Source organism: Amphibalanus amphitrite, unplaced genomic scaffold, assembly GCF_019059575.1.
Source record: "Amphibalanus amphitrite isolate SeventyFive unplaced genomic scaffold, NRLGWU_Aamphi_draft 000853F_arrow, whole genome shotgun sequence".
Classification (NCBI taxonomy): domain Eukaryota; kingdom Metazoa; phylum Arthropoda; class Thecostraca; order Balanomorpha; family Balanidae; genus Amphibalanus; species Amphibalanus amphitrite.
Window position 1 is genome coordinate 255,059 of NW_024882347.1, and position 12,165 is coordinate 267,223.

At 50.8% G+C, this 12,165-nt stretch overlaps 1 protein-coding gene across 2 annotated transcripts in view; it reads left to right on the forward strand.

The window, feature by feature from the left end:
* The window catches only part of LOC122367151 (ABC transporter G family member 9-like), a 60,112-nt gene extending 48,201 nt beyond the window's left edge, over positions 1 to 11,911 (forward strand). For both annotated transcript variants that reach the window (XM_043340019.1, XM_043340017.1), the window contains exons 3-13: positions 1,518 to 1,687; positions 4,599 to 4,704; positions 6,193 to 6,293; positions 6,507 to 6,668; positions 7,429 to 7,522; positions 8,180 to 8,335; positions 8,554 to 8,831; positions 9,006 to 9,213; positions 9,899 to 10,113; positions 10,323 to 10,531; positions 10,800 to 11,911. In XM_043340019.1, coding sequence (XP_043195954.1) covers positions 1,518 to 1,687; positions 4,599 to 4,704; positions 6,193 to 6,293; positions 6,507 to 6,668; positions 7,429 to 7,522; positions 8,180 to 8,335; positions 8,554 to 8,831; positions 9,006 to 9,213; positions 9,899 to 10,113; positions 10,323 to 10,531; positions 10,800 to 10,995 — 1,895 coding nt within the window. In that variant the 3' untranslated portion in view covers positions 10,996 to 11,911. The remainder of the gene's footprint in view (positions 1 to 1,517; positions 1,688 to 4,598; positions 4,705 to 6,192; positions 6,294 to 6,506; positions 6,669 to 7,428; positions 7,523 to 8,179; positions 8,336 to 8,553; positions 8,832 to 9,005; positions 9,214 to 9,898; positions 10,114 to 10,322; positions 10,532 to 10,799) is intronic.
* The last annotated feature ends 254 nt before the right edge of the window (positions 11,912 to 12,165 follow it).

The window sequence follows — 12,165 nt, forward strand, 5'->3', positions numbered from 1 at the left end:
AACTCATTCCCGTACGTCGTATGGTCGTAACACTATAATGACCTTTGCTTATTGTCACAAGTGCGCCGCATTCGCGATTGTTGCCCGACGCCTGTTTGCAGGTGAGCCCACTACAGTTGTTATACATATCTAAAAACCGATAAACTTTTAGGCGAAAAAGGCACTATTCCAGGCCCATTTTTGATTTTTTTTGCGATATTAGGTATAAACAGAAGCTTCTTATCCTAGGAAAAATAAAACGGGAAATCTTTCAAAGGTGGCACACTACCTTTAAACGTTTAATGTGGGCAGCATCTTTCAAAATTCGTTAAATTCAATAAATTTTTCGAATCGCACTTCAAACTTTAGCAACCATATTTCGAATACTGGTGAGAGCAAATAATGAGCATTCCTATTTATATATAAAATAAATGAGCGCCGTAAGCCCGTAGCCTATATAGAGGCATGAGCTGCGTCACGCGGCGCTCCTGCGGCAGTCGAAGGTGGCGTGAATTCACCGCCCGGGGACCAGCCAGAGAAAGTGAGCACTCATTGCTGCAGATCGGAGCATTAACCCCGTGCCGAGGCCCATGGGTGATCAGTCGAGCTGGCCTTGGCGAGCCGACAGAATTGGGGATCACGGGGCGGCCGGCTGCGGCTTTGTGAGCGCGATCGGAAGATTGTCACGCGAGCGCCATGTCACCTAAGTTGTCATAATATTAGGCAGCCTTGCTTGCTACTTATCGCCGGTTTATGTGCTGTGAAGTTGAAATTTTACTATTTTTATACAGAAAACATGTCGTATGGATTACAATTTCCTGCATTGTTGCACAGCTGTCCATGCAAGCTCTGGGTTATACTTCTGTTGCGCAATGGTGAAGCATGGCCACTAGTCAGTGGCCAGTACGGTCGGACCGTATTCATACCCGGTTCGTCCAATGTAACAGGGAGCACATCACTTCCCTCTTCCACTCGAACGGCGCCGGGAAAGTGGGACACTCAGCTACCGGCGCGAGAGATCCGATTACCAAACATCTCGGGGACACTGGCCTACGAGAGCGCTTTCTATCCTGGCCGGTTGGTCCCGGCGCTAATTCTGTAGGATTCCTCAGAAACGTCCTTGGGCAGTGTTTTGACCCGACTGTCCTTCGCGTGAATTTCCAAGTATATGTACCTATGGGATAAAATTGTATCGGTTTGTTGTCACAGCTATACGTCATTTTCCGATAGTTCCTGTAAGCTACGTGACGGAGTGAATGAAGCCGCGTGCTGGAGCCATCAATTTTGCCCGTGAATCATCGCGTATCTGTCGTTACAAACCGGTCTTGAACCATGACTGAGCTCCCATCAGTCTTCCCCTCTTGCGTCGCGAGGAAATGACGTTCGTCCCACTAGCACCCATTTTGTGACCTTCGAGGGACATTATTTGCACCTCACCGTTCTTGACGGTATATGGTTCACGTTAAGTAGAAGAACTTAATTTAAAATGTTCTTCTTAAACCTCGACATTAATCTGACTTTGTGTGTGTCGCCTACAGGCTCCGGCAAGACGTCTCTACTGAACGTGCTATCCGGGAGGCTGAAACCGGACGCCGGTGACGTCCTCCTGAACGGCGAGCTGCTCAACAAGCACCTGAAGAGGAAGATCTGCTACGTCCTTCAGGAGGACATCTTCTTCGCACACCTGACCCTTCGACAGACGTTAATGGTGAGTACACTGGAACTAATACCGGAAAATACCGAAAGGTGTGGGTGAATAGAAGTTAGATTAAAATGTGTTAGTTGCTGTTGAGGCATCTGGATATGAGTGCTGTGCCAAGTCTAGGTAAAAAGAAGTATTTTTTTAGCCCAGTATGAGTTGTCTAGACATTTTTTTCAACCATCGAATTGATTTGACTTCATAGTCATAACGTGAACTCGAATAAGGTTTTGCATGATTGAACACGATCGAAAGTTATAGAAGTGAAACGAGAAACGATTTAGGAAGAGTGAAGAGAGGTGGGTGGGAGAGAGGATACAGAGGGAGAGAGAGATAGAGAGAGGAGAGAGGGAAATACAGTGAGAGAGGGAGAAAGGAGAGTGACAGAGAAATACGAGCGCCGTCTCTCTGAACTGCCGTTGGACTGGCCATGGCACGTACTCGGCGGGCCCGGCCGACCTCACGACTTTCGACCGTCGACCGGCGCGGCGCGGTGCGGCGCGGCTGCCGTGGCTGGTGCAGTGGCCTCATCGGCTATGCAGGCGCGCCGGCACCGTGTGTCGTTGGCTGTGGGTGGAGCCCTGTCAGCCGGCCAAGAGGCCCGCACCGCTACCAGGGTGTGGTCCACTGGGCCCGACTATTCCGGGTCAGTCCTGCCAGACAGTGATAGCGTGCATTGAAAGTACACCCAGTTCACTGTTATATCGATTAGAAACTGTTTTCTCTCTGCAGCTATTCACCTTATAGACGGCGGACGGGAAGTCTTCCGTAACTGTCCGTCTTTGGTTATAAACTGTCGGGAATTCCGTCGTATAGCTGTTTGGTCTCACTCCTTCACGTCTTCTCACGTCCCATATTTTCTCGAGTTTGCGGTGCGCGGGTAGCCCCGGACCCACAGTCGCCGAGCCGCGGTATACCTCTGCGCCAAGGCGCGTGTCTCGATGTAGCCGTGGCGTGTTTGGTCGCAGTGGCGGCAGCAGGCGGCGCGCCGGTGGCGTGTCTCGGCGCAGTGACTTTCTGCCGAGAGTGAGTCGTCTGGCGCCGAGTGCCGGCCGCAGAGTGCCGCCGGCCGGCCCGTGGCCTTCCCCGTGGGCTGTTACCGGGCGCCGATTCAGGCCAGAGCGGTGCCTCAGACCGGGCCCGCTACTCGCCGCTCCGGCACCGCCTCAGCGAACAGCAGCCAGACGAACCGGGACGCGCCGAAACGGGTTTATCGCATCGGACATCTGTGTTTGCATGCAGATAAAATCGGACATGCACATATCCGCGATTCTGAATTTCAGGATTGTATTGTTGCTGACAAGTACATGTAAATGACGTGCGCGCTTTTAATTGGGACGTGTCTCGTCGCGGTTTTTAATAGGCACTTCCTTGTTGCCTTTAACCTGATTTACCCGTTTCGTTCGTTAGGTATGAGACCATTTAGTGGCCTGCAGCTGAAAACTTTTGCCAGCGATGTAAGCTGTCAGCCCGTATTCTGTTGTTAAGTTTCGTTTTCTCATTGAATGCATGCTGGATTTCGATAAGTTTCAACTACATCAAACCATATTAGTAACTTTTAGGAGCATATCACATCTCCGTCGGTCGACCCGTACCGATCGCGTTATCAGGACGGTTTTTGGTGGGTAAACAGAAGACAAGTCCATGGCGGAGGTGCAGGGGAGGGAGCGGCGGAGAAGCGGTTGCTAATGGGCGCAAACCCGTTCCTCTGACAAATACTGCTAATGGCCACGACTCGGTTATGTATTCGTCTACTTACGAAACGTCAGTGCTTACATAACCACGACCCGTTTTATTTATGTTATGCATACAGTGAGCGAGGCCAGAACAGCTGGGTATGACAGATGACGTGGGCGTCAATCAATGAATTTATGATGGATTTATGACACAAATCTGTATGCAATGCATGAACAATTTTTTGTAGACTGAAACAACCTCAACCGTCATTGCCATTTTCATTACGCCTTCTTGCTTCTACGCAACTACTACGCCGCCTGTGGCGTGATTCGCTGTCAGTGATCTCGCGATTCGCGCTAGTGATCAACAGTTCTGAGCATCGCGTCCGGCCGTTGCCACTAGAGTACGCAGTTCTCATCATGTCCAGCCGGGCGTCGTGCAATAGTATTCCTGCACAACGAACCGTGTGCAATGGCATTAGCGGGCCATCCCGACCGGGCGCCGCCGCTGTCCCGGCTCAGCTCGTCAGGGTTTGGCGCAGTCCCAAAACGTAGCACACCGATGGTGAACCGGACGCAGAGTACGCAGCGTTAGCGGCCTGACAAGACCTCCCGAACGTATGGAACGACAGAGAAAATTACCTCCGGTGGGTATGGAACAGGGACGGTACACGTGCACGTGCAGCGGACCACCCCCTCTGGACAAAATGGCCCATCAGTGCCGGACGTGACACATTGGCAGCACGGGTCTCGTGCGCCGGCCCCTGACGCACAGTGGTGTGCTGATGAGGATGTGATACTTTGACGTGCCTTGTCACCGGCGCGGGCTCGCTGAGAACCCGTTCTGGGTCGGAGGTTTCTAGGACGCGCGTGGTGGTTTGCGATACAGCACGGGCTGCCGTGCGGCCGTGCGCAGGCACGGCCTGGCAGACGCAGCTTAGTGGCGACCATTTACCACTGGGACAATGAACCGCAGCATGCGCGCATAAATGAAAGTCATGCCATGAGATTTGTTTATTTGTTTATTGCTCCAGAACCAGCCACAGGCCCAATAGATATTTTCTTGTTAAGTAAATTATATATTAAGGGCCTTACGTTTCGTCGCGATGAGGGAATGGCCTCTTCCCGTCTTTATGACACCAAAGCATCTCAGACGAGGTCAGCTCAGCAAACATCTCAGTTGTTCCCTAAACACCACCCGCCGTCTATCTGCATCTCTGACCGTCTCGCCACTCCGTTTTCAGTACACTGCCCAGCTGCGACTGCCGGACCGACTCAGCCACGCCGAGAAGGTCGCCCACGTAGACCATATCATCGACACACTGGACCTGACGCGCTGCCAGCACACACGTGAGTTACCCCTCTATCGGCGCAATGGGGTGACTCCAGTCGGGAACGGGTCGGACGGGACACGAGACATTTAGACCGAAGAATATATCAGGCCTAAAGAAATATTGTATTTGTCATATCAGGCAGTTTTAAACATGACGACAGCATGACGTCTATAGATCGAATTAAAGTTATGCACGCCTACATCAGCCATTCCTGCTTCTCAGAACTGTGTAAGATGAAATAAAACACTGTTTCGATTAGATAGCTTTTTAGCGCTTCTACTTTTTTACGTTCGTTTGCCCCGGACATGAAGCGCTTGAAGTTTTTGTTTTCCGACTGTAGTGGCAAAAACAGTTCCGCCTGGCGCACTACACTTCACCTGCACTTTGGAATTGATGGCTATCAACTATGACTACCAGCCGCGTGGTCATGGACAAATTTTGACAAAGTGGCTAATTTCCTCGTGCTTTTAGTCCCGACAATTTCGCACTCAATCACGCTGTATTCAGACATGGTTTTTGCTCCCACTGTTGTCTGATGAAGGCTTGGCGGCGGCAAAAACGACAGGTAGCTTCCGTGCCTCCAGGAACGGTGACTGAAGTTGGGAGAACTCTGGTCCGTCAATAGAGCTGGATGCTAACCAGCGCCGCCATTGGCATATATCCATGATCAGCAGAAACTTCTGCATATCCTGCCACGTAACTTATGCTGGATCCTTGCTCTTCATTTATCTCGTAACACTGATGTATCGGATAATTTAGATGTACTAGCTGAAGACTGCCAGCCCCACATCCTGTATCGCTAGTTCCCACCTTTTGCACCACTGTATTCCTTTCGTCCGGCCGTGACCGGCACCATCTGAGAATTAGTGTGCAGCAGAGTGCGTGCTCGGTACGGACAACGTCAGCTGTACCTCACTTCCTTCTGGACCGATGTGGGCCACCTTTGTTGAGCTGGTCGGTCGTAGGAGTGCCTCGTAGGTCCCTGTGTCGAAGCTGTGGATGTTACGAACCATCAGCGCTTGACCGAGGGCCGATTCCGAATCAATACACCCTGCTTACGGTATCGAGATAGGTGGTACAGCATTGGTGGAGCGGGCGATCGATATAGTTTCACATTTTCTGTGGGGCCACACCTGCAGCAGTGTTAGACGCAGCTTGGAGAGCGATATGTCTCCGTCGGAACTAGGAAGCACGGCTAGGCTGGTCCGGGAGCCCGCGTGACGTGACCCGTCGGCGCGTTCACTGGAGGTCAGAACGGCTCGCAATGTCGTGACCGCCGAGAGCACTAACCCGCTGCCGTTCCGGGTCGGTAATGGCTACTGCTCTTTGTTGGAACTGTGGGAAGTTATGGCTGCGAGGGCTTAATTTGTGTGTGAAGAACTATGATGATAATGACAGGTTTGCAAAAATGGCACACTCTGATATTGCTAACTAAAAACGGATGCAGCCCGCTCTTTAGCGCCAGTGAGTGATTGTTTATTTACGTGACTGGTATCTCTTCCAGGGATCGGCGAGTACATGAAAGGCGGCCTCTCTGGGGGAGAGAAGAAGAGAGCCAACATCGGCTGTGAACTCCTGACCAACCCGGCTCTGATGCTTCTCGATGTAAGTGAATCCCGCTCTATATTCGCTCTTCTACCGCATTGTGGTAATAGTACATAAAATGGATGGAACGTGCAACCGATTTATGTTTTATATGTTTTACGTAGTCCCGTGTTAAACGTTGGCTAACACCCCAGACCCCAGCACAAGTGCGCATTATTTCTGCTTGCATCACCCCATATCACGCCGTACCTGTAACCCGACCTTCCCCGCCAGGAACCCAGCACCGGTCTGGACTCGAGCGCCACGTACAGCCTCATCAAGAACCTGAAGGAGTACGCGCTGAAGGAGAGGAAGACGATCGTGCTGACGGTCCACCAGCCCTCCTCCCAGGTGTTCTACATGTTCGACAAGCTGCTGCTCCTCTGCAACGGACAGGTATGTACCGACCTCGGTCACAGGATGGGAATAACTGCATGAGAGGCCGGTGATCTATTTTTCATCGGGAAGCACGGAGTGATTCTAGTACCTACTTGTTGAATGATCGTAACCTGGTGTCTGAGTCACTCTTTTAGTAAAGTTTTGATGTTTTCCATTGTCATTCGAAACATATCTACGCACATGCGAAACGTTGCAATGAAACGCTCTCGCGGCGTATGGACACCTTGTCTGGCTAAAATCATTGTTTTATGGAACTGTGCCAACATTCCCGTTCGGTATCGATCTGGCTCCCACCTCCTTCCCATATTTTCTTACGAATTCAACAAAAACCGAATCACCAAGGCTGATGACGCTTTTTTGGCGCCTAACGAAATTGCCGCGACGCACGGCCGCTCTTTTTTCTCGCGCGCTACTTGGTTTTTGCGAATCGTCTGGCCCCACCGCTAATGGGAATAAAAAGCGTGATGAATTGTGTGTGCGGCAAGCGCTGTACGGCGCGCACAGTGGCCGCTCGGTGATGGTTGGAGGTGGGTGGATAAAAACGCGTCTGACCCTTGGAAGGCCACTGACCGTGACCCCGAGGTCATTAGCCCCGGCCAGACTGCGCGAACGGCGGCAAAACAGGGACGTCTTGGCTGGGCGGTCAAGATATTCTGGTCGTTGGCCCGAGTAGATGGCCTTGTCGACATTGTTTTAGCTCATTTTGACGATGAATCAGGCGTGCTTTAAATGGACTAATGTGCGTTTTATTTTGCAGACTGCCTACTTTGGAGAGGTCGGCAACGTCGTCAATCATTTCAACAGTCTCGGCCTCTTCATCCAGCCACACTACAATCCTGCCGACTTTGTTTGTAAGTTGAATATTTGTATTGGCATAGTGCACCTGCACGTGTACGCACGAATAGAAAGAATGGAACTTCAATGTCTTGTTAATCATAACTAAGGCGATTTTATTTGATTTAGCGTATGCGTCATGGTTATGGATTATTACCAATAAAGGTTTTCGGTTTGAATATTTAATTTCTGGGTTTCTCAGGTAACAAAACATTTGTATATGCTAGTGCTACAGTGTTAGCTACAGCCACTTAATGATTTTATTGTCATCTCTATATTGTTTTTTTTTTTGTTGGATTCGGTCTGACGAGACCATTTCAGAGCCGGAAGGATGATAGGAATTAGGAGGAGACATTGGTCTGGGCAGGCACCCTAGAGAGTCGCCGGGGCTGAGCCCGTCCGAATGGACAGGCCAACCAGCCCCAAGGTACTCACTACACCCGGCTACGGGGTGCGCTCCCTCGGGAGCAGCGGTGCCACTCCAAGGGAGCAGCCCGCATGAGATAAAGTTGCCTGTCCAGCCCGGAGGGGGTTGCGGCGTGGAGGAGAAGGATTTCAGTATCCTGAGGATAGAAACACGGAACGGTGGAAATTTCTATATGCCCCGTCCAACGTGTCTGCCCAATGGGTATGTCTCTCCGATGTCGTAACTGGACTGTTCCTTCCCGCCGCAGTGGAGCAGCTGAAAACGACGGAGGACAAGCTGCAAAAGATTCTGGCGGCGGCCCGACCCAACTCCAAGTCACAGCTGAGCGCGGATACGCCTTTCTCCAGCACCGGTAGCCTGTACTCGGCACCGTACACCGGCGGCGACGCCAGCGAACCTAGCGGTAAGTTAGAGAAACTCACAATCCATGCCTAAATTTTTGTCAATGATTTTGATAATATGTTACTGCATGCTAAATAGTTAAATACCTACGGCTATGTGAGTTTATCAGCTTGATCAGCGATTGATAAAAACAAACTGTCTTCATGTAGCTTACAAGGCACCTGAAGGAAATGCAACAGAACTAAATGCTGACTTAAATCGATCCGTTTTCTTTCACAGAGAAAGACGTTCCCAAGTGCAAGTGCGGCCAGAAGCTGCCATGGCCTTCAAACATCAACGAGCAGGAGGAGCTGCCGAAGATCTGCAAGAACTGCCGCAACAGCAGCGCGGCCGACCTCAGCATCCTGATCGAGACGGCGCGTCCCGGCCTGGACCTGGAGGCGGCCACCGACCAGGACAGCGGCACGTCCACCTGGTCCAACGACTCGCATAGCAACGAGCTGGAGGAGGAGTTCTTCACCGACCGGTGGCCCACATCCTTCTGGACGCAGTTCAAGGCGAGTTGTTCATAAACATATCGAGATTAAATGTAAATCGAATGAGTCATAAGCGATGCTGCTACCATGTGGTATACATAGGGTATAGTTACTAAGGGCTCATCGATGGTGCATATCTACTATTTCCAACATGCCACCGGCCGTTCTAACTGGACCGTTCCTTCACTATTGCAGGTTCTGACGGTGAGGAATTTCCGCGAGGCCCGTCCGCGGGTGCTGAGCAGACTGAACCTGATCCTCACGGTGGCTCTCGCGCTGCTCGCCGGACTTGTCTGGTTCCAGTTAGAGCGCACAGAGGAGAGTATCGCTGACTTCCAGGGCTGGATCTTCTTCTCCACAAACTACTGGATGCTCTTCTCGCTGTTTGGAGCACTTTTCAACTGTGAGTGCTACCTGCTGTTTTTATGTTTATAAGATAACGGGACAACATATCAGCTGTTCTAATTTATATACCATAACCGTTTTGGACCAGTTACAAGTAACACCAAAGGTTTTGAAGGGTTTGGAATAGCCCTGCTGTCCCACGAACAGCCATCGTGCTTTATTTCATTTCCTTGTCTCCGCTGGATAACTAGGTAAAACGCCTGAAAGTAGGCTGCACCGCAATGCAGTATAGTTTCCATGACTCCTCAATAGATGGCAGTAGTAGTCGGCGCCTTAATCTAGGCTGTCCCGCAAGGCAGTGTAGTTCCGTTTTTCTCGGTAGATGGCAGCAGTGATTGACGCCTGAATCCAGACTGTTCCGCAATGCCGTTACTCGCTTCCGCATATCATCACTAGAGGGCAGTAGTAGTAAACGCCTGAAGTAATGCTGCACCGGCGGACTCTAAATTCGAAACACGCGTTCTCCTGGGCGCTGTATGGGTGTATGTGTTTGAACCAGACATGATGCCTATCGGTATGTCTGTTTTCAAAGACGTTCAACTTATGACATTTTCTTTTTTAAGTATACGGAGACCCTTCCCCTAATGTCGATATAGATGCTAGATAGTAGATAAATCTTTCGTTAATCGTTCCATCGACTTCGTTCCAGTCCCCTGTATCTCTAATGTTCCGTTTCGTTCCAGTTCCGTCCCAGCAGCAGGTGGTAAACAAGGAGCGCGCCTCGGGCGCCTACCGGCTCTCGGCCTTCTACCTGTCCCGGGTGTTCGGAGAGCTGCCGCTGCTCATGGTGCCGCCCACGCTGTACTTCGTCATCTCCTACCCCATGATGGCCGGCAGCTCGGCCGTCACGTTCATCCAGCTGCTGCTGCTGCTGCTGCTCAACAGCATCGTGGCAGAGGTAAGCACAAGTGAGACACTGAGAAAATGTACTGATAAAATCATGATATAAAAAACGGGCAGCTGTCCGTTTATTCGTATCAAAAAGTCAGGTTCCATGATTCAGCCAGAGCATCACTCATTCTCTTTATCTTTCAGTGAGATGATTGTGTTATCGAGTCTCCTACTTGCCTTTACAAAATCATTGACGTATTTTCTTCGCATTCGCAGAGTGTCGGCGTGTTCTTCGGCGTGGCCTGCATGGACTTCCAGGTGGGGAACACGGTGGGCGCCATCTTCACGTGCGGCACACAGCTGTTTGGCGGCTTCCTGTCGACGCACATCCCCAGCTGGCTCGGCTGGATGCGCTACCTCTCCATGGTGTTCTACGCCTACCAGAACATGCAGATCGTCGAGTTCACCAACGGCGCTCCGTTCAGGTCAGTGGTGGGGAAGTTGAGGGTGTAATACAGAGCGATGTAAAGGAGAAATAAACAAAGCTTCTGAGGTTGAGAGATTTCATGGAAGGAAAAGAAAACGGACTTATGAACATGATTGTTGATGTGCTGCTACATGATATAATATCAGAGAAATATTTTTTTTTTCACGTTTCCTGTTTTGTTTAATAGCTATGCTTAGAAAATTGTTGGGGAGGATGTGCAGCACATCATTCGCTACTAAGTTCTGACATTGTGCTCCCCCTTGCAGGTGTGCCGCGGAGAACTCCAAGTTCGTGGCGTGTGTGGCAGATGGCGCTACATTCGTGCCGCCCGAAGAGCTGCTGAGCCGGCGCGGCGGAGAGCTGCCGTTCTGGGCCAACCTGTCCGCGCTGTTCGCCTTTATGGTGGTGTTCCGAGTGCTCGGCTACGTGGTGCTGCGGTTCTTCCGCACGCCCACTCATTAACCGGACTGGGGTGGCGGCGCCGCCTGTCCTGCTGCCACGCAACCGACAGTGTCCTCTTCTGCTGTACTGTTTTCAATAGTTCTTATCGTGTTGCTGTCCCGTGCCTGAAAATGCCTCAAATAGCATGATGTCTTGCGTGACGCGAGCTTTAGTTGATTGGGAAGTTCGTCTGGAGTACATCTTTGTCGGAAAGGGTTGACATGCATCGTTGTGGAAGGTGAGGTTCCTAGTGTTATCGGGCTGAGGTGTTCCGCAGCCCTGTTCAGTCATGTAACGGCTGCTGTGTGGCTCTGCATTCCTATTGTCAGTGATCCACAGATATGTCGGGTTCCTAGTGGAATGCACCGTGTTTTCGCGATCGCCAGCGCGACGCGGTCCATTCGAGTGAACAGCCTTTGCTGCCATGTCTCGTGTGTGCCACTGTAGTGTCGTGTCCACGCCTTATCATCACTCGCCTGTTGTGATATAATCATTGATGACTTGAAATCATGGCAATCATATTTGTAAATATACCGTATGCATTCTGAGGCCCAACGGGGAACGTGGAGGTAGCATGCGAATAGTCGCCTGTTGCGCCGTTTCTCATTGATCCGGGAGTACGGAGGGTGAGAAAAGATGAGCTCAGGATCAACTGAGAGCTATGATTTGTGAACAGAATCCAGTGCAGCCTCTGAAGCATTTCTCGTGTAGCAGCTGTGTCACACTGCGGAATCAGTGATTGGCAGGGTCGGAGCAGAGACGGCCTGATGACGGTTCACAGTGTTTGGAGCGGACGGCTGTGGTTAGACTATTTTTGCATGTGCCGATCTTTGTACCGTGGTGTTAAGGTGATCGTCGTGCTCACTGGAGTATGCATTTTTGCGTGTTCAGGTATATACGCACAAACTGACTTTGTAAAATACAATTCTTGTGTGAATTAGAGTGTTATTTCCGCCGAAATATCATCCTGACCGCGAATGAATGAATGCGAATGATACCTGGAGTTCACAGACATTCGTTCATCGTTTCATGCCAGGTGCGGTGACAGGGAAAAAAAATCATGGTAGGTATGCAACCGCATGCGCACGACAAATATCAAAACATACATTTCCGCTGAAAAGAGCAAGATCAAAACCTGTTCTGCTGAGTATCAGGAACTTGGTGAATCACCATGCTCGAAGGGCATGCACA